The 20,132-nt window shown below is 34.9% G+C and overlaps 1 protein-coding gene across 1 annotated transcript; it reads left to right on the top strand.

Annotated features, from left to right (window-relative positions):
* Nucleotides 1–1,294: 1,294 nt before the first annotated feature.
* LOC144979635 (uncharacterized) lies at nucleotides 1,295–19,919 on the top strand. The gene is made up of 15 exons (XM_078926448.1): nucleotides 1,295–1,377; nucleotides 2,181–2,365; nucleotides 4,401–4,507; nucleotides 5,137–5,262; nucleotides 6,943–7,034; nucleotides 7,700–7,846; nucleotides 8,457–8,562; nucleotides 9,355–9,458; nucleotides 9,952–10,115; nucleotides 11,379–11,615; nucleotides 13,267–13,420; nucleotides 15,411–16,233; nucleotides 17,176–17,350; nucleotides 18,929–19,023; nucleotides 19,511–19,919. The coding sequence occupies exons 2-15, from the start codon at nucleotides 2,233–2,235 to the stop codon at nucleotides 19,775–19,777; spliced, it is 2,730 nt and encodes a 909-aa protein (XP_078782574.1). The 5' UTR covers nucleotides 1,295–1,377; nucleotides 2,181–2,232; the 3' UTR covers nucleotides 19,778–19,919.
* The last annotated feature ends 213 nt before the right edge of the window (nucleotides 19,920–20,132 follow it).

Here is a 20,132-nt window from a genome sequence, read left to right as displayed (position 1 = left end):
ATTGCCCATTACAACAATGTTAAATCAAGCTTATAATCGTGTTTGGTTATCAGAGCTGTAAAACTGTGCACGTCATCCTCTAAAACAAAAAAAAAACAAAACAAACAAACAAAACAAAAAACAAAACAAACAAACAAACACAAAAAACAAACAACCCCCCCCCCCCACAACTATTTCAGATAGCTGATAATATACAATACCAGGTAAAGACATATAATATTTAAAAATTCGCAGCACATTCATGGACGCTAACGGCAGCACTGTCAAAGTTCATCAACTTGCATACCCCGATTCTGCTGGCGATTCTCCGCGACGCTGCCAAATGCGTCAGGATAACATGATATCGTCATGTGAAAATTAAAATGTCAGTGTCCATTTGGTGCTGATTGTGAGGATGCCACCTCTCCAAACAAAAGTGGGGAAGGAATACAAATTCCACCTAGAACTGTGGCTTAACACCACCTCCCTCCCCACGTGCATGGAGCTGGAAATTGTGAACATTTAATAGAAAAAGTGACAATGTCTGATTTGGTCTGTATTGTTTTTTAAACGCGAATAAGCCAGGCGATTGGGTATAATTTCCCATTTTTGTCATGTAACCACAGATATTCCCTCTGATACACATTCACATAATATTGACGTTTCCGCTTGCTACCAAGACCACGCCTAATGTCGGTTGACTCTCACAAAATCACGGATATTATGATCACGAGACGAAATATGACACGCTACTGATTTTCTTTTGGGCCCATTCTTAAGACATAATGATTTCGTATAGAATCACAGCTGCATATGTTATTAATTGTTAAGTAGGATATGTATTCATTGAACGAAGTCAGTGCATCAAATACGAAACATTACAGAGTCAAATTTCATAATTCAATTCAACTGAGACATGAGATGTAACTATTCTCTATTTTTCTTTTCTTTCCTTCTTTTTCTTTCTTTCTGTCTTTTTTTTTTTTTTTTTTTTTTAATTATTGTGTTCTAAGATAAGTGCTCATTTGCAGATTTGACAACAGAATGCGTTTACGGGCTTGATTTAACATTATTATAATGGAATGTTTCGCGTTGGTTTGAGAGTACATATTTCCATTACAATATGAGATCATGTGATTAGGGTTACCAAAAATGTAAATAAGTATACGTCGGTAACACATATAAACGCTTATTTTTATTATTAAAATTTCGAGCCTTAAAATTTTGTTGATGGCTGGGGGCGTGGACGTGGGCGTTGACCAAGTTACACGCTCTCTGAAGATGAGAGATAATAATTGTGCCTACTTTCTATTTTGCATGACTTCCGGAAAAACAAGTGACTGACAATTCTAAATATGGTGGACACGAAGAAGAAATTTTAGTGTCAGCGATCAGTGTGTAAGTGCTAACTTTAGTCAAAATGACACTTTCTCCCCTTCTTAGAAACATAAAAGGAAAAATGCTGTAAACATTCATTTTCCTCCCAGTCCTCAATTATTGTATTCTCTCTTTTTGCAATTCGGTGCGCAGTGCATTGGAATGTGACCACTTCACTTTCAACAATTTTTGTCGACTGCTGCATAATCATTAATAAATTGAACCGGTACTGGCATTCATTCGTTGGGAGGAGAGACTTAAATCATTAAAATGAGCACGCCTATCGTGATGTGACTATGATTTTATAAATATCTAAAATGCATTCTTGATGATTGGTTGTTCTTCTGGAATCTGGAGATTGTTGACAGGACTAGGCTAGTGACTAGGACAGGACTATGGACAAACATCAATTAATAACTCTCTCTCTCTCTCACTCTCTCTCTCTCTCTCTCTCTCTCTCTCTCTCTCTCTCACACACACACACACACACACACTCACACACACACACACACACATGCCACAGCAACTTAATATGTTTAATCATATAGCTGCAGTACATTGGGACATTGCATGTCTATCCTTTCAAATTCAAATGTCTTTACAATCATTCTCAATCATTCTATGCATTGGAGAAATAGGTAAATCGTATGATGAAATTTTCAATAACTCAAAATAAAATTAAGAGAGTCTGGAAGCATTGTAAAAAAAAGAACAATTAAATTTTTCTTTCTTGTCTGCTGTAGGTTACACTGTTTTTATGCTTTTCACCACACATAAATGTATTTTTTCATTTAATTTTTAATTTTTAATTTATTTAATTTTAGGATGCAATAACAACCAAAAGGATCGTTTAACCTTTAACAGTCCTTTAGCAAGATGGCATTGTTCAAACGCCTTCTGACTAAAAGCTCTGATGGAGATGTTCGTTCCCCTGGGACTCCGCCATCTGGGGTGCAAACAATGGGACAGCAACTTCAACGCAAATTTGCCAAAGGAGTCCAATACAACAGTAATTTAAAAAAAGATAATGACAATTTTGACAATATTGTTGTTTTTAATGAGAGTTTGAGATGATTCATTTTATCCAATTACTCAAAATAGTCTATCTTTTGTCCCTTCACCAAAAACATTTTTTATGATGAGTTTCTGGAAATAAGTGACTATTTTTTAAAGGGTATTATATATTTTGTAATGTTTATTTCTCAAAGGTATTTATTCCTAAAATATTGTCACAGCTTTGAAATGATAAAAAAAAGACCTCGAAACCTTTGACCTTAGAGGCATGATTTATCCTGGATTTTGTAATGAGCAGTCACAATTTCATGCTACCCTTTAGATAGGATTCGGGTATATTTCAAAGTACAGTCCATCATATATAAAAGGCTTAGATACCCAATATTTGCAGGGTGAATAGAGAGGTCAGAAATAATATGTACTGCATCTGGGACTGATCCTGGTCCCTTTGATTGTGAGTAGAGAGCTTTGCCAACTGAGCTATTGGAACATCCATTGTACATGATAGTTTCATCATAACATCATATTGATTAACAAACACTGGTTATCAAGTGCTTGAAGACAAAAGCTTTCCAAAGGCTAACAAGAACAAGCACATACGCACTCTTAACTTATGGTGATGGAAAAGGGAATGCTGTGTTGTGAATATTTAATGAGCAGGCTGAGGTCAAATCATTGGACATCCAATGGCAAGGCAGAGTACCTGTGAGAGGAAAAAAGACCTTTTCTGGTTAAAATGTTATGTTATGTTCTAGATAATATAGCTTCCATTCCAATAAACTGCACACGAAATGAACACAGGATGCTGATTTATAATTAAGATAAAATAAGATAAGATGAACTTCATTTCCCCACTTCTGGAAATTTACATTGGGTATTTTACGCACATTGCCACATTTGACTTGGCTACAGGCAGTGACAGTTTTGATTATTGCTAAAAGTAACCTGATGAGTTATATATTATATTGTATGAAAAGGAATTTCAGTTCTGTGGAACCCGTTTTGGATATATACAAAGCATCACTTAGAGAGGGGCATTTTAAGCATAGTGAGACTCGGGTATCATCATCACGACTGCCAGATGATTGCAGAACCTCGAAAATTCATGATTGGAAGGGGCATCGCAATTCATTTTGAGGATGGGTGGGGCCTTTGAAATTGACTTTGCTTAGTTTGTTTAATGTATTTCTTCTGCTCAGTAATCCCTCTATTTGCTCTGCACTCTCTTGTTTAAAGTGTCTATTGTACTATTACCTTTAACTAAAGAGCTTTTATTAAAATTACTTACTTGCCTTATGCTTCTTGGCTCCTGGCGAAGCATAGGGCCTCAACACCATTCTTTCATCTTTCATCCTTGGCCCAGACCTTTACCTCACTCCAGGTAAGATTGGAGACGCACACATCTTGGTGAAGGCTTCTCCTCCAAGTCTGTTTTGGACAACCGTGTTTCCTCTTGCCCTGCGGGTTCCATTCAAGAGCCTGTTTGGTTGTATTACAGGGCTCTTTCCGCAGGCTATTATATTAAAATGATTATTTATAAAATGTAACATTTTTATATACCTTAAATCAAAATTCAGTTTTCGTAGTGATTTCTGAAATAAAGTCGGCGTCCAAGAGACGCCACTCATCTGGCTGGAGCATATTTTTTCAAATCTGCCTGGCAGCCCTGATCATGGGAATGTGTATATTTCTTTTAATGTAACAAACATGTTATTTATACAAAAGTAGAAAATAATTAGAAATTCACATGAAAGAAATAGCAATTGGCTCAGGGCCTGACCATGAGATGAACTTGAAAGAACTAACAGTGGTACTTATCAGTTGAAACAATTGAATATGTCATTTTATTGATTTTTGATTTGTTATTGGGTGTTTAATTTAAATGATTTCATCTTCTTCTCCTCTTGAGCAAACAACATCGTGGTATTGGAGATGCACAAGTGCTGTATTTCATTGAATGCTTTTAAGCCATAGTTCTAGAAACTGCTATTTATCCAATTTCATTACTATTGTTTTTCTCTTTTTCACAGTGAAAATTGTGATTCGTGGGGACAAAAATGTTGGCAAGACATGCCTGTTCTACAGACTGCAGGGTCAAAAGTTCAAAGAGGAATATATCCCTACGGATGAGATACAGGTGCACATTGATTGATGTCAAGATATTGTAAATAATTAACCAGTAGATTTTTGACCAATCAAAACATTGAATTTGTGACACACTTTCACACATGCCAGACAAACATTCTTGTATAAACAATGATGTGAATGATATCAAACTTTCTCTGGTCATTGTTATTGTTTTTGTACCGCCAGATGAGTGACTAGTTATCACACGATTTTCTCGATCATATTATTAATGTTTATGTTTACACATAGTTTTTCGTGTTAGTTCTATTGATCAAGTGGTAGAACAGTGGGTATTTTACTTTTAGACACATGCCATTGATAGTAAAACCTGTGTATTTCGCTATAGTTACCAATCACTGTCGTTGTTTACATTATGACGACTCTCCAAGAGGGCGTGGTTATCTAAGTGTCGATACATCTGTTATAGATGTCTTCTTTTTTCTTTTTTTTTTTTAATTAATGGTATCGTTTTTATTTTGATTTATTGATCTTTTGATTTTTTATTCATTTAAAAAAAAAAAAAAATTAGCCACAGTTTGCAAAATATTTCTATGAAATTAATATTTCAGATAATGTCAATCTCCAATGATCTTGAACAAAAACTGCAACTAAATAATGTTTTTTAACTCTGTTATTCAGGTGGCATCTATTCAATGGAATTACAGGGCCACAGATGATGTTGTGAAGGTTGAAGTGTGGGACGTAGTAGACAAAGGGAGGAAGAGACGCAAGATGGAAGGTCTCAAGATAGAGAATGAGGCTAGGGTGAGGGAAGAAAAGGTCACATTCTCAAATGCTAAGATGCCATGGTAGTTTATGTTATGTTTTGGGATGCTTGAGGCAAGGGATTAAAATGTTACAACTTCCTTTGACATATAGGAAAATATAATAAATAATTTTCAGTCTTCTATTCTCATGGCAGCCAACTGCCCTGATAGAAATCGGGACTATCCCAATTTTGCAATCTGAGGAAAATTTATAGAAAAAGAATTGGACTCTTTATGTGTATTGAAATATCGCTTGCTAGTCCCAGGATTATAATTTTTTGACTAGCAAATTAGGATAAGGAACAGAAAAAAAACTCTAAATCCAGAATATATTATATAATAGTCCAAATATACTGCTTTGGGTCATAAGCGGCGAGCACTTATTTGCAGGTCTGATAACCCAGTTCCTTATGGGCTCACTGTTGTAATGGAAATCTCAAAAAATGATGTAGAATATTGTCCATTACAACAATGTTAAACTAGGTCCATAAGTGGGTTCAGATGTCAGACCTGCATATATGTAAACGTCAGTCATGATGGTGTAGTGCATCAGGGTGTCCGGTTTTAGCTCTTTGAAAAGTTTCTGTTTTTATTCATTCACTTAACTACAATCATTGAAGCAAATCAAGAATGAAATGGTGACATCGTAAGATGCAAACCTAAATGAAAATACAGCTATTTGTGGATCACAATGGTGATAAGGATTACAAAATTTAATAATAAATTTTTCGTTCATATTATAAAATGATAATATTAAGCAATAACATTATTCTTGTGAGCTCAACTTTTTCTTTACCGACCATTTTCAGTATTTTCACAAAATGGCAGGCAGAAAAAAAATGATTTTTTAAATTCAAACAATCTCTCTACAAAACAAAATTATGTTCTTATTAATTAAGCAAAGATCATTCTTCAAAGTTTGTGATGTACGAAATAAATCTGAATAAGAAAAAATTATATTGTGTCGTAACAAATATGACGATTTTGCTGTAAGTAGGTGGTAAGGAGAGAGGTAAATGTAATCCTCACCTCAGAATAGTACAATGGAATCCACTTGAAGTCAACACTCTTAAAGTCAATTTCTGCTTAAAAGTCAAAACTTCTTGTTGGTCCCAAATTTTCTCTTCTCCATCTGTGTTTCGTTGATAATAGGTTAAGTCAGCCTTACTTAAAGTCAGTTAATCTTTCTGGTCCACTAGTGTTGTAGTTATCAGGACTCCACTGTATATTATTATTATTATCAGGGGGATTCAGATGCTGAGAATTGAATTTATAACCAAAATATGAGACTTAGGTTTCATCTGTTCGTTTTATTTAGAAAAAAAAAAAAAGAAAATATCTTTAAGGGCAAAAATATGAAATTTCATATTTCAGATCATTTAAACTTTAAATTTACCTTTTGACCTGTGATTCACTCCTACATCATAATACCACATTGACCTGATGGGTCACGAATAATAAATGAATGTTCAAAAATGTAGTAGATAGGTCATGGAACTGATAAAAATAATTACTTATTTTATTAAGTTTGCAATATTACACAAATGTTCTATTTCTAAAGTAATGACGAAAAAAAAATAAAAAATTGGTGCTAATTAGCTTAGATATGTAATGGCCTTACAGTTCGTATAATTTTTGTACAGCTATATATATATATATAATCTTTTTCCTGAGATAGAGCCCTGAAGAGCCTTGTTTGGATGCTGAGTTCCTAGACGTTTATAAAGGAACTCATGGAGTCGTCTTTGTTTTCGACATTACCAAGCAGTGGTGAGTTCCAAAAGTTAAGATTACATTTTCTCTAGATACACTCTTAAACTTGATTTCAGCAGTCTGTCCCTTAAATTTATTTTTCTCATATTTTACTAGTTAGTGAATTTATATTCTAATTGGATAATACTATATCTGATTTTTTCATTCTTTTTCTATCACTGATATAATATAAAAGTGTTGCAAGCACTTTAGACAATTCAAAAGCAAAAATAAACACAATGGTTTGAACAAGTTACTGATATACACATCCTTATGTGAACAATAGTAGTCCCATGGAGCTGGAGTTTATCTTGATTTCTATAGCGCGAAATAGACAACAGCAATTGCTTGCTTTCCTGTGGATAGGCAGCTATTCTATTGCATATTACTTTCCACCAGATCTAAGTGACCCAGCTACCAAATCACTGTGGGTGGACAGGGGGGGGGGGGGGGTTCAGAAAAAAATCTCGACTTCACCCAGGATCAATGCATGTGAAGCGAGTGCTCTACGAACTTAGCTATCAGGACCCCCTTCCTTATGTGAAAGGCAACATATATGTCAACATTAATAAGGTTTTTTAAAAATATTTTTTTTCTACATATCTAAATGATACCAAAAATAAATTTCAAGTATAAGATAACTCAATCCTCCCCCTTTTTTTTTCTTTCTCTCGTATATTTAGGACATTTGGTTATGTGGAGCGAGAGATAGAGAAAGTGCCGAATCAACTTCCTGTCTTAGTGTTGGGTAACCATAGGGATATGGGTCATCACCGAACTGTTATGGAAGAAAAAGCCAGATATCTAGTGGAGAACTGTCAGAAGGGAAGGTAAGTAATAAAAATAAGGGTTTGGGGTGGAGGTAATCTGAGTATTTATTGTTGAAATTGAAAAGAATAATTTTTTATCAATTTGTTTGTCCTTGGGGTTTTTTTTCTTGACTTGGTTTGCTTGTAAAATAATATTTTTTAGTTTTTGGGTGCAATGATAAGACATCCAACTTTTTCATATTCGTTGGAGCTCAGCTGGTCTCTGGTTTGGATAAGTAAGTATTCAAAGATATTGTGCAGCTATGTGGTCTAGTGGTTTGACACTCACTTTCGGATTGGAAGGTCTTGGGTTTGAGCCTTGCGCTCTTCGCTTAGTTGAGTCCTTGGAAAAGGCTCTTTACTCACATTCTCTCACCATACTCAGGTGTAAAATGAGTACCTGGTCGTTAACAGCGTTGTCTTTGTCCGAAAAACTGTAATATCGCCTAACAGGCGTCATGTCCCGTCCTACATGTTAAATGTTGACATTTGTAAAGCGCTTTGAGCACATTTAGTGGATATTGCACTAAATAAAGCTCAATTTTTTATTATTTATTTTTTTATCTTTTCTATGTTTACCCAATGTAAATGCTCAATGTTTGAATTTATTTATTTTTACTTGTCATTTCAGACCTGAAGGTTCTGGAAAGATTCGATATGCAGAATCATCAATGCGGAATGGCTTTGGTTTGAAGTATCTTCACATGTTTTTTAATTTACCTTTTCTTCAGCTACAGGTGAATGCAAATTTTGATTTTACTTATTTAATTCATTGTTGAATAATTTCTGTAGTCTGTGGTTGCAAGTCATTTTATACTTGACATATGGCATGTGGTCTTGTGGTATGACACTCGCTTTTGGATCGGAAGGACCTAAGTTTGAGCCTCGCTCAGCGCAAAGTTGAGTCTCTTTACTCAATTCTCTCATCGTACTCAGGTGTAAAATGAGTACCTCGCCGTTGACCATATCGCTTAACAGGTGTCCTGTTTCGTTCTACATGTTACGTGTTGCTGTTGGTCAGAGACCCCTTGTAAAGCGCTTTGAGCACATTTAGTGGATATTGCGCTATATAAAAGCTCAATTTTAATTTAAGATTCTAAATAGTTCAGCTGTATCGTCTTTGCTTTGTACCCTGGAGCAACTGGGTTTGATACTCACCCACTGCATTGTGTGGCATTGAGTTATTTTAGTCACCTCACCCCAACTCATTTTGCAGTGCTGCACAGAGAACGATCCCTGGGTTATTTCAATATATATTGAAATCAGCTCTAAAGATAACTCTCTCGATGTTATTTAATTATGCATCTTACCTAAATTAGTTTTTAGGTGTTCTTTTTTTAAAAATTTTTTAATAGGGTGCACAAAACGTTGCTGCTGATTTGATGTTTAGTCATTTTGACTTAAAAATCACATTATGTTACCACTAGTCTTTCAAAAAGTATTTTCTTTGTTCATTTTATCAATTACCTGAATGCGATGAATTGTGTGTTGAATCTAAAACCAACTGATGAAATCACTCTTTATGACAGAGAGAAACCCTGCTAAAGCAGCTAGAAACCAATACAGAAGACATGATATCTACCGTGGAAGAACTAGAAATCCATGAAGATTCTGAGGAGCAGAATTATGATCTGTAAGTTTTTTTAAATTTTTATATCATCTTTAAAAAAAAAAAATTGTATTGTTATTTTTATCATTATTATTATTATTATTATTATTATTATTATTATTATTATTATTATTATTATTATATTATTATTATTATTATTATTATTATTATTATTATTATTATTATTATTATTTTTATTATTATATTTTATTATTATTATTATTATTATTATTATTACTATTATTATTATTATTATTATTATTATTATTATTATTATTTAATATATTTATTTTTTTAAACTATTATTATTTTTTTTTTTTGTAGATTGACAAGGTGGCTCACAGGTACTCTTCTTTAGTTGTTGTTTTTTCTTTTCTTTTCTTTCTTTTTTTTGTTCTACTGCAATTATTCCCTTTTTTGAATAAACTTGCAATGAAAAAAATCAAAAAAAAAACAACAAACAGTTCTGGCACTGCATGTCTTTGACTGTATTCGAACCTTTGATTCCCTGCTCCAGGTTCCTGGACTCTTTGACCAAAAAACGGCGTCAACAGCAAGACTACATATCTGAGCCAGTGACCAAAACAGCCCAGTTGAAACAGGACAAGAGTGGGTTGGTTGTTGCCAAGGATACGGGAGTTCCCTTACCTCAGACGTCCAATGGAGCCAGTCCTGCTGGAGGTAATGTTACAAAATTCATAGTTTAAGAGGTTGAATGATATGTGACTCCACACGAGTCGTCAATCAGAGAAAGTTATGTAAGGGAATAGTCTTTTCTGTATTTATGTTCTGGTAATGCTGCAAAGTGTTGCAGACCTCATCTTCTTATCCACTCAGAAAAATATTTGGATATGCACATCAACAGTGATACTCGATGTGGCTAAGTCGATGGATAATGATGTTATAGTCATGACAAAGCATGACTTGTTATCAAGTGGACCAGAACCGTCTAATCTGTTTTCTTAAGTCTATCTTAAGTATTTTATCCCTTAATAAAAAAAAAAATATTGGTCTAACTTTGTGAAAATTTTCAAAATAGAATTTTGTAAAATTAGTATTATTTAGGTCTCTTCTAAAATGTTTGCAATTGTGTGACATTTTAAATAAAGTTAGTGCTCATCCCACGCGAAATCTCGATCACTCTTCGATCTTCAATCTACAATGGCTTGTATTTGCAAAAGGCCTCATGAGCCCATCATTGCAAATGTTCAGTTACAGTACAGTCCAATCAAAACAGGGAACAGTCAAAGATTACTTTGATGAGATGGTGCATTCAAAACTGTTTTGAAATTTCCAAGCATTCAATGTCCATTATGTCAGGTGGCAGGACATTCCAGTCTTTTGTTGTTTGTTGGAAAAAGCTTCTTAGAATGCTTCAGAGGGAACTTTATGTTAAACAAAAACTTCCAATATTAAAGAAACAAGCTCCTCTTTGGAAAATGTTTTGGGTTTGAGAAGATCAGAGCTATTATAATTCTACAGATCTTGTGACATTTGCAAAAGATTAAAAGGTTTACAGTGCTTTGATCAACAGCCACGCTTGGACACATCATAGCCTGCAACAACTGTTGGATATGACTTAATTTATTTAAACCTACGGGAATGCGAGATTCTTATAAATCAATCCAGCTCATTGTTTCATCAAGACACGCGAGGCACTAAATGGAATTTAAATGGGGATCTTTCCCAGTGGAAATGTAAAGTTATGGTTTGAAAATGACATCTTCTATGTATAATGTAACAGTTTAGTAGTTAGGTTTGCTGTTTATTTCAGATAAAAGAGAAATAAGATAATTAGAGGATTTGCCATAATGTTGAAATCTATATATATATATATATATGAAGCTATTAATGCGGATATTGAACACAAAGGCAGAGTGTTCTGAATCAAAATTCTTGTTTATTTGTTAACTTTCTTTTTTTCTTTTTTTTTTTTTTTATAAGTACATCGATCAGCATCTCAGCCTGCCATTCCAAGTTCTCTTCCTGTTGGGGATCGCCTAGATAGCCCCTCAACCAATCAGAAACATGATCCGTCACAACATCAAACCAGCCAATCAGAGCACACTACTCCAGCCACTACCCCTCAAGTGGAGGCTGCTGCTGCAAAGTCGGGAATATTCTCCAGACTATTTAAAGGAAAGACAACGACCCAGGTGGCAACTCATCCAACCACTTTAGGTAGCTTGATGCCTCTTATTTTTCTTACTTTTCTTTTTTTAAAAAAGCTCAGTTGGTAGAGCACTCGCTTCACACATAAAGGGACTGAGATCGATCCCGGGTGCAGTCAAGAATTTTTCTGACCCCCTGTCCACCCAGTAGTGATTGGGTAGCTGAATCTGTTAGATCTGATGGAAAGTACTTTACGATAGACTAGCATCCTATCCAAAGGATAGCAAGCATTTGCTATTGTCCGTTTCACTCTTTTGAAACAGGGATAAACTCTGGCTCCATGGGCCTAATGGCTCTAAGGACTACTTACTTTACTATATTCTTTAAATTTGTTTAGGTTTGAAAGAAAAATGATTAACAAAAATCAACACAGATCTTGTTTAAAGAAGTCTGGCAGTCTTGAAAAACTATATAATCTCAATAGGAGCATGAAATATTTTTGACCTAGATTTCACTGACCATCATCATCCTCTTTGTGTTGTGCCATACTTCACTGTGTTTGGATCAAGGCTCTGCCCTCCACTCTTTCCTGCATCTTCTGCACCGTGTTGTTGTTCCTTGCTGTCCCTATCCATTTTGTCAAACGATTCAACATCTTTTGTTGTTTCTGCATCAAACTGAGAGACAATGCTTGTAACCTTTGCATATGATTGGGTCCCTATAGCTCAGTTGATAGAGCATTAGCTTCACATGCTAAGGGACTGAGATTTATCCCGGGTGCAGTCGAGGTTTATTTTTTCTGACCCCCCTGTCCATCCAACAGTGATTGGGTAGCTGAATCTGTTAGATCTGGTGGAAAGTACTTTGCAATAGACTGGCACCCTATCCAAAAGGTAGCAAGCAATTGCTAATGTCTGTTTCACACTATAAATCTGGGATAAACTCCGGCTCTGAAGGACTACTTCTTGGATAGGATACGTCTATTGGAAAGAAGTTTGTACCATGCCCGGCTACCCAATCACTTCTGAATAGTCTCAACTGACCTTTGAACAAATGAATACTAGTCTTTGCTGGTGAGAAGAGAGTTTCGCTGATCGAGCAATTACATGATGTTGTCATCATTTAGTTGTTTAACTAAATTTACTTTCACTAAATATAAAGTAAGGGATAAGGTCCCAGATGTTGGGGAACCAGTAAAGGATCAGTAAAGGATATCATGTAGAAAAAAAAAGCATCTTTAGTAAAAGAAAAACAAAAACAAAGTGTATTACATTGGGCCCAACAGTCAAGGTCAAACTTTACTTATCTACAATTAAAAAAAAAAAAAAAAATTAAAAATTAAAGATAATAGTACAATATAGATATAAGAATTGAGGTAAACAATTATTTGATAAGCTGAAGAAATGAAAGTAGGCTTGAAACTATGGAAGAGACAATTATTTAATGCTTTATTCTTTAAAAATCAGTTTTATTAATATTTTGCATCTTATATTTTCCTTCATCATCGATCAATATTGTACAAGTTCTGAGGCAGAATTATTGGCAATAGGAATGTTATTTGTGTGTTTCTGTTTGCGTGTGAGTGTCGGTGTGTATGTGTATATCTCTGTTTTGGATATTATGATGTTTATTTTGATTGTCAGGGAAAGGTCATATACAATTTCACATTGAAAAGTCCAGATCCATTATTAAAATCGAAATCACTCTATCCCAATCTCAGACATTCCAACCAACAGTAAAAATGTACCTCCATCTGTGAAGAGTGTGGAGGACTTTGTCCCAGAGACAGACGGACTAGACATGGGATTCCTTGACGACACCAAAGAGGTCAAGGACTCTTCTGGTGCCAAGGAAGGTCATGAAGACTCAGAGAGGTAATGAACATTTACTTCTGTTTTGTCTTTTTTAAAATTTATTTTTGTTTGGATGTTTTAACATTTCGCAGTTATATCATAGCTTTCACCTCTCACGCAAAGGCATCCAAACATCAAGTTGAGGTAAACTGATTTTTTTGTCTCGTATTTTTCTTTCTTGCTTTGTCTGGCACCTTTCATACACACTTGTTCAAATCTTTATATTACACTGGTGCCTGCTCCCTAGTTTAATATTTCCAAATACAGTTGACATTCTTTCCGATCTCCATGTCCACCTATCTGTGATTGGGTAGCAGGGTCCTTAAGATCTGGTGGAAAGTACTTTTGAGTCCGCTACGTAGGGTAATGTCCGATCCAATGTAAAAAGAAATGCTATATAATCCGTTCAAGCTACACAGCTCTGAAGGACTATTGTTATTGTTAAGACTTCATACATTTCTTCAAGATTTCCCATTGGTGGGAATAAAAACCCTTAAATGCTCAAGCTTTAATTCCCTTTTCATAACCAATTGGGTTATTCAAATGATGGCTTCCCCATTAAAAGTCTGACAATGTGGGTCGCTGGTTTCAGCTTAGAACTATTATTTACTTTTTAAAAATGTAAAAAAATCAAAGTGTCTTCAGTGGATTCAAACACAAAACATTTCAATCTAGATGCAACTAACCAAATACCATGTCATCAATTCTTCTTCTTATGGCCTTAAATATTAGGGGCCATGAAAAAAAAGCATCTCATCTAATAAAAAATCTTATATCTTATCTAGAATTGGAACTTGCTACTTCTCAAATAATTTCAGACCCATGTGGAATATACCATTAACTATCTCTATTGTAGAAATTTGGACTACGGTGTAAAAAAAAAAAAAAGAAAAAGGAAAAAGAAAAGATAAAAACAAAACAAAACAAATTTACTAAGTGAGGTGTTTGCCATGGATAAACCCTGTCTTATTTTTCTTTCTTTTAAATGTCATCATCATCATCATTGCTTTTTTCACCCTGGGTCAGGGTATAGGCCACAGACAAACAGTTTCCATCCTTCTCCATCCCGAGCTAACTTTTTTTTATCTCATTCTATGTCTTACGACTTCTCTGTATATCAGCTTCTGTAATTCTTTTAATTCGAAACTGCTTGTTTGGCGAAGACGTCATCGGGTCAGCAGAGTCCTTTCGGCTTTGTCTGTTGTCCTTCATAAATTCTGTCATTCCAGAAACTCTTCGGTCGCCCAAGCTAAAAAAAGGATTTGGTTTGTCCGTCTGCGTTTCTGTAACGATTTGAGTTTAACGGAAAGGGGTGTTAACCCTTTGTCAACCCCCAACCTGGAGGACCAGGTGACTCAAAGATGGGAGAATCACACACCATTAGTCGCCTTTTACGACACGTTGGCTTGGCGTTGGGCTATTCTTGACCCTCTCAGTTGAGGGACCCCGGACACCACACGGGGAATTGTGCCCATCATAATAATACTAATAATGATGATGATGATGATAATAATTATAATAATAATCATAATAATAATAAGAATAGTAATAATAATAATAATAATTATAATAATAATAATCATAATAATAATAATCAGAATAATAATAATAATAATCATCTGGGGATTGGGACTGATATCAAGCAAAGTTCAAAGTCTGGTAGGTATTGGGTTAAACTTAAAGCAAAATATAGTAGTTTCCTTTTAGCAGAACCGCCTACTTGAAATTCTAAAAATTCATAGTTTTAATCAGGAAAATAATACCAGTCACTAAATCTTACTTTGTTGTAAGTGACCAATTTAACCTCAGTAAGATTAAATAACGTTTCAGTCCTTGCATATATGTGATTTAGTGCCAAATTTTTATTTTCGACATGATTTATTGAATTTTAGAAACTTATTTTGCTTTGCCAATAAGCCCAAAAATCATAGTTCGAATTTTTCAAAGAAGTAGGCCTTTTAGTCTTCCTTTTAGGCTTTGCTCTAAAATTTCTCTCATTTTCTTTTGACAGCGATGATGGGGGCAACCCCATGGTGGCAGGTTTTCAAGATGACCTGGATTCTGAAGATGAGGTGGTTACAACCACGCGAGTCCCTTCAAATACTGCCAAGACTTCAGCTGCAGTTTTCACTGCATCCGATGATGATGATGATGAAGAAGACGATGATGTTGATGTTAAATCTGCTGTCTCCAATAAAGTTAAAGTCAATTCTGCTGTGAAGGCAAATGTATCTTTAAGTGATTCTGAAGATGAGGAGGAAGATGACGATGGAAATGGTGTTAATCCCATGATAATGGCAGATAAAGAAGATATTACTAGTGACGAAGATGATAATATAAAAAACGCTTCTAGGAAAACCAATAACATTACAAATCAAATTTCCAAAATGAAGATTTCAAACACAGTCTCATCCTCTAAAGGAAAAGTTACTCACTCCACTGGAGCAGTTCCACAACCAGCATTATCTGCCCTTGACATTTCGGTGACTGATTCAGAAGATGAGGACGGAGAGGAGAATAGGGTTAAAAATATTTCACAGACACCAAATGCAAATGATTTGTTACCAGAGTCTGAGAAAATAGACTCAAAGACTAAAGACAACGATGGGGGTAATAAAAACAGTTTTTCAGTTCTGGGAGATAAAAATTTGACTTTGGATAGTGAAAGGAGTAGGAAAGATGCTATTGAAGCTGGAGGAGATGACAGTGATAGTGACGATAATGATGAGGATGATAATGACGATGATGGGGCAACAACAGCAATATCCACACCGCAGGTTCCTGAATTGCCAAAGGAAGAATTTAATAACTGGCTGGACCAGTTTGAGTCCAAGGTATGGCATTATGATTTTTTTAAATAGGTTCCTCCCAAGTTTTAAATGCATGCAGAATAGAGTCCAAGAGATGAGTTCTATGCTGTGCCTTCAATGGGTTTCGTAAATTGGAAGAGGCAGGTGCTTATTAAAGTATTAGAATTTGATCATAATTAAATTGGTCATTGTAGCACCGTTTTAGTTTTTAATTTTTAAAATAAATTTATTTTAAAAATTTTATCTATGAACTTTTCTTTTTTGACAAAACAGTTTTATGGATGTAAGTGTTTTAGTCTAACAGTACAAATAGAAGGTTTTAAAAAATGTACTGCATAGACATATGTACTGGTTTATTCTTTGTTTTTGATTGTATTATTTTGTGGGGAGATGGTTTGTCGAGAATACTATTAATGTGCTCTTGATATTGGTTCCTTTACCATGTTTACAATATTCATTATTTTTATTTTAGGCACTGTCATATACAGGTGACCAGGTGTTTGAGTCATGATGAACGACACATTATCAAGCAGTACTTGCTTTGAACCTGTCAGCATTTTCCTGTGAAGTATGAAATAAAACTCCATGACTCCATGATTTTGCTATTTTTAGTTTGTAACTCCAACAGTCAATTGGACTATTCATTTTTATAGGAAGTGTTCTTAAAATCTAAATCTCACACCCCTACCTGACATAGATGAATGAATCGCGGTGCTATTGGAAGTGCTGACTTTGATCCAATGCAAAATTCTGCTTAATCGGAGCAAGGGTATGTTCCACGGGCCCCATTGCTTTTATAGACCATATTTTACTTTGACGGGAGTCTTGGATCAACTTTGCTGATCGTTAATCATTGACTCCAGCATCAAAATATTTCATTTCCCTCGACTCTCTAGAATGACCTAGAATGTCTGCTCAAAATATGAAAAAGTATCACATATATTTTTAATTTGATTCGTTTCACAGCCAAGCAAACCAGTGGAGTCAAAATCAGATAAGAAGAAAAAGTCTACATCATCGTCATCATCTTCATCTCAGTCTGTTGTAAAATCGTCATCCAAACCATCATCATCTTCTTCATCCCAAGTTAAAGTTCTCCCTGTCGACAGTGATGATAGTGATGAGCCCTCTTTTACTGTCAGTAAGTTGTCATACACATAAAAAGTAATAAACAAAAATGAATTTAGCAGATTTAAAAAAGAGCAAAATACCAAACATGGAACGTTTCAGACTCAAAACCGTTCTTCAACCAAGAACAAAAAACAATGAAAATATAAATACATAACTAAAAAAAAACAGATCTAATATATTTAGAAATATTTATCTGCCGTCGATCTGTTTTTAAAAAAAAATTAATGTTTTCATTGGATTTTTTTGTTGTTGGTTGAAGAAGGGTTTTGAGCCCGGAATGTTTGGTATTTACACATACTTCATTTAGTCAAAATTTTTATGCTAATTTATGTGAAGCATTTCCACTGTTTACAGCATGCTCGATGTGCTTCACAATGCTACTGGGTGTATTCCTAGTCATGCCGTCTAGAGTCAAACATCCATCTCATCCAGTAGAAGTAAAGTGTTCAGTGTTCTTTTTGTTCTAACATTTTTTACTAAATTAGTCAGTACTTGAAGCAGTTGGAGAAAGTCAAAATAGGTGTGAAAATGTGACACTGGCTGGATAAGATAATAGATGAATTATTTTGAGACAAAAAGTAAACATTTTCAGAAATAAAATTTTTTTTTTTTTCAATTGTTTTCTTTCATTAAACATTAACAGTGATGTAAATAAAACAAAGAAATAAGTACTACACCTGAACATAGGACATTTGAATTCACCACACTGTACTAAATGCACCTCTCAATGCTTATTTATTCTCCTAATAGGCCATTCGGAACCAAATTTCCATTTCATACACGACACTCTTACAATAATCTTCAAGGCTTATAACAGGGTTCTCATTCACACCTGAGTTAAGTGAACAAATGTTCCATAACCTATAAATCTGACGTTAAACTGAGCAGTACAAAGATAGCAATGAATCAATCAAACCTGATGACTTAAGACAATTTTCAAAAACAGTGAAAATATTTTTCTTAAACTTTGTGGTACTGTAGTGAGATTATAACTACATATTTGATTCAACATTTTGTTAAACATTTATTTAACGACTGTTACACTTTTGCAAATTAAAGAATGAAAAAAAATTATTGAGTAATTACGGGGGTCCAGATAGTTTGAAAGTCACCACATAAGTGAAGGGATCAAGGTGCAGTTACTATTTTTGTGATCCTATTTTTCACACAACAGGGATTGAATAGCTGGGTCTGTTCGACCTGTTGGAAAGCACTTTGTGATAGACTAGTGTCCTGTCCAAAGGGTAGTAAGAAATTGTTACATTCCCAGTTTTATGGGTGCAGTTACTATTTTTATGATCCTATTTTGCACCCAGCAGGGATTGAATAGCTGGGTCTGTTCGATCTGTTGGAAAGCACTTTGTGATAGACTAGTGTCCTGTCCAAAGGATAGCAAGCAATTGTTGCATACCCAATTTAATGCTACAGATACTTAGACAAATTCCAGGTCCATGGGTTTTCTGTGGTTCTGAGGGACTGCACATTTGTAATTGCAATAAAAAGATTACTCTGTCTTTGAGGTTTATGCACAGGAGCTTCTGACTCTGAGTTAACACATTTATTCAATTGCCGTTGTCTTTCAATCTAGAACATGTGGCCTCTGATATAGAAGAGGAAGATGCCGGTGCCGGTGTAGTCGTTGCTTCCAAAAAGAAGAAGAAAAAGAAGGAAAAAGAAGAAAAGGTCAGTTCAACAAATTGATTTTGATTTCCTTATGTCAGGGCTTTCACTGCAATAGTTATTTTTCTGATTTAGTGACAATGTACACATACTGCTTTCGTCAAGACAGTGATGATGATGATGAAGATGATGATGATGATGATTAATAGTAGCAGTAATAGGAGTAGATATGGTGGTAGCAGCAGTAGTAGTAGTAGTAGTTGTAGTAGAATGGTAGTAGTGGTGGTCGTAGTAGTAGTAGTAGTAGTAGTAGTAGTAGTAGTAGTAGTAGTAGTAGTAGTAGTAGTAGTAGTAGTAGTAGTAGTAGAAGCAGTAGTAGTAGCAGTGGTAGTAGTAGTAGTAACAATAGCATTTGTTATAGTAAGTAGTAGTAGTGGTAGATTAAAAAGTGTTGTCCTCAATTGAAAAATAAATAAAACTGTCATTCAAGCATTACAATCATCATAACCTTGCACCTCTTTTCAACACTGTGATTCTTCCTCTAAATTAGGACAACGATAAGACAGAGAGGAAATCAAAGAAGAAGAAGGACAAGGATAAAGAAGATAGAAAGAAAGAAAATTCCGGAAAGACTAGCAGTCACAGCAGTGCCTCAGCAACAAACAACGGAAAGAAAGATAAAGATAAGGAGAAGAAGAAGAAGAAAAAGACGAAAACGGTCAAGGAAGAGGAGCCTTTAGACAATGATGAGAATGATTTGGAAGCGTTTCTAGGACCAAGCGGTGGTGGTGGTGGTGGGGATTATGAAAGTTTGTAGCCATGTTAAACAAACAGTTATGTATGTCATCATATTGAACAAAAAGGTATCTACATCGGGTATGTAGCCATAGAGGGGAATTGACCCAAGTTGTGGTCCAAACCTTTTTAGTGTGAGGATGAGCACCAAAGGAAGCTTATTTTAGGAGGTGGTCTTCTTATGTGTGGTCTCAATGGCCAAGTGATACAGTATCTCATCTTGTAACAAATGCAAGCACTGTTGAGCATGGTCAATGACTGGAAGGTGTCAATTATTGCAAAATATTTCCCCTTGTTTTGTGTTCTAGGTTCATGCACATTTGCCCACTCAATTCAGATGATAAGCAGTCACCGATATTGTAAGTTGTTAGAACATC

Source organism: Berghia stephanieae, chromosome 9 (genome assembly GCF_034508935.2).
Source record: "Berghia stephanieae isolate SIO BIC M18660-M18661 chromosome 9, UCSD_Bste_1.3, whole genome shotgun sequence".
NCBI lineage: Eukaryota > Metazoa > Mollusca > Gastropoda > Nudibranchia > Aeolidiidae > Berghia > Berghia stephanieae.
This window is presented reverse-complemented; position numbering and strand designations above follow the sequence as displayed.

Excerpts from the sequence above, each read along its gene's own strand:
- LOC144979635 (XM_078926448.1), top strand. The coding sequence starts at position 2,233 with ATGGCATTGTTCAAACGCCTTCTGACTAAAAGCTCTGATGGAGATGTT. Across the intron at positions 4,508-5,136 it reads TCCCTACGGATGAGATACAG|GTGGCATCTATTCAATGGAA; the intron begins GTGCACATTGAT and ends TCTGTTATTCAG. Across the intron at positions 19,024-19,510 it reads AGAAGGAAAAAGAAGAAAAG|GACAACGATAAGACAGAGAG; the intron begins GTCAGTTCAACA and ends CCTCTAAATTAG.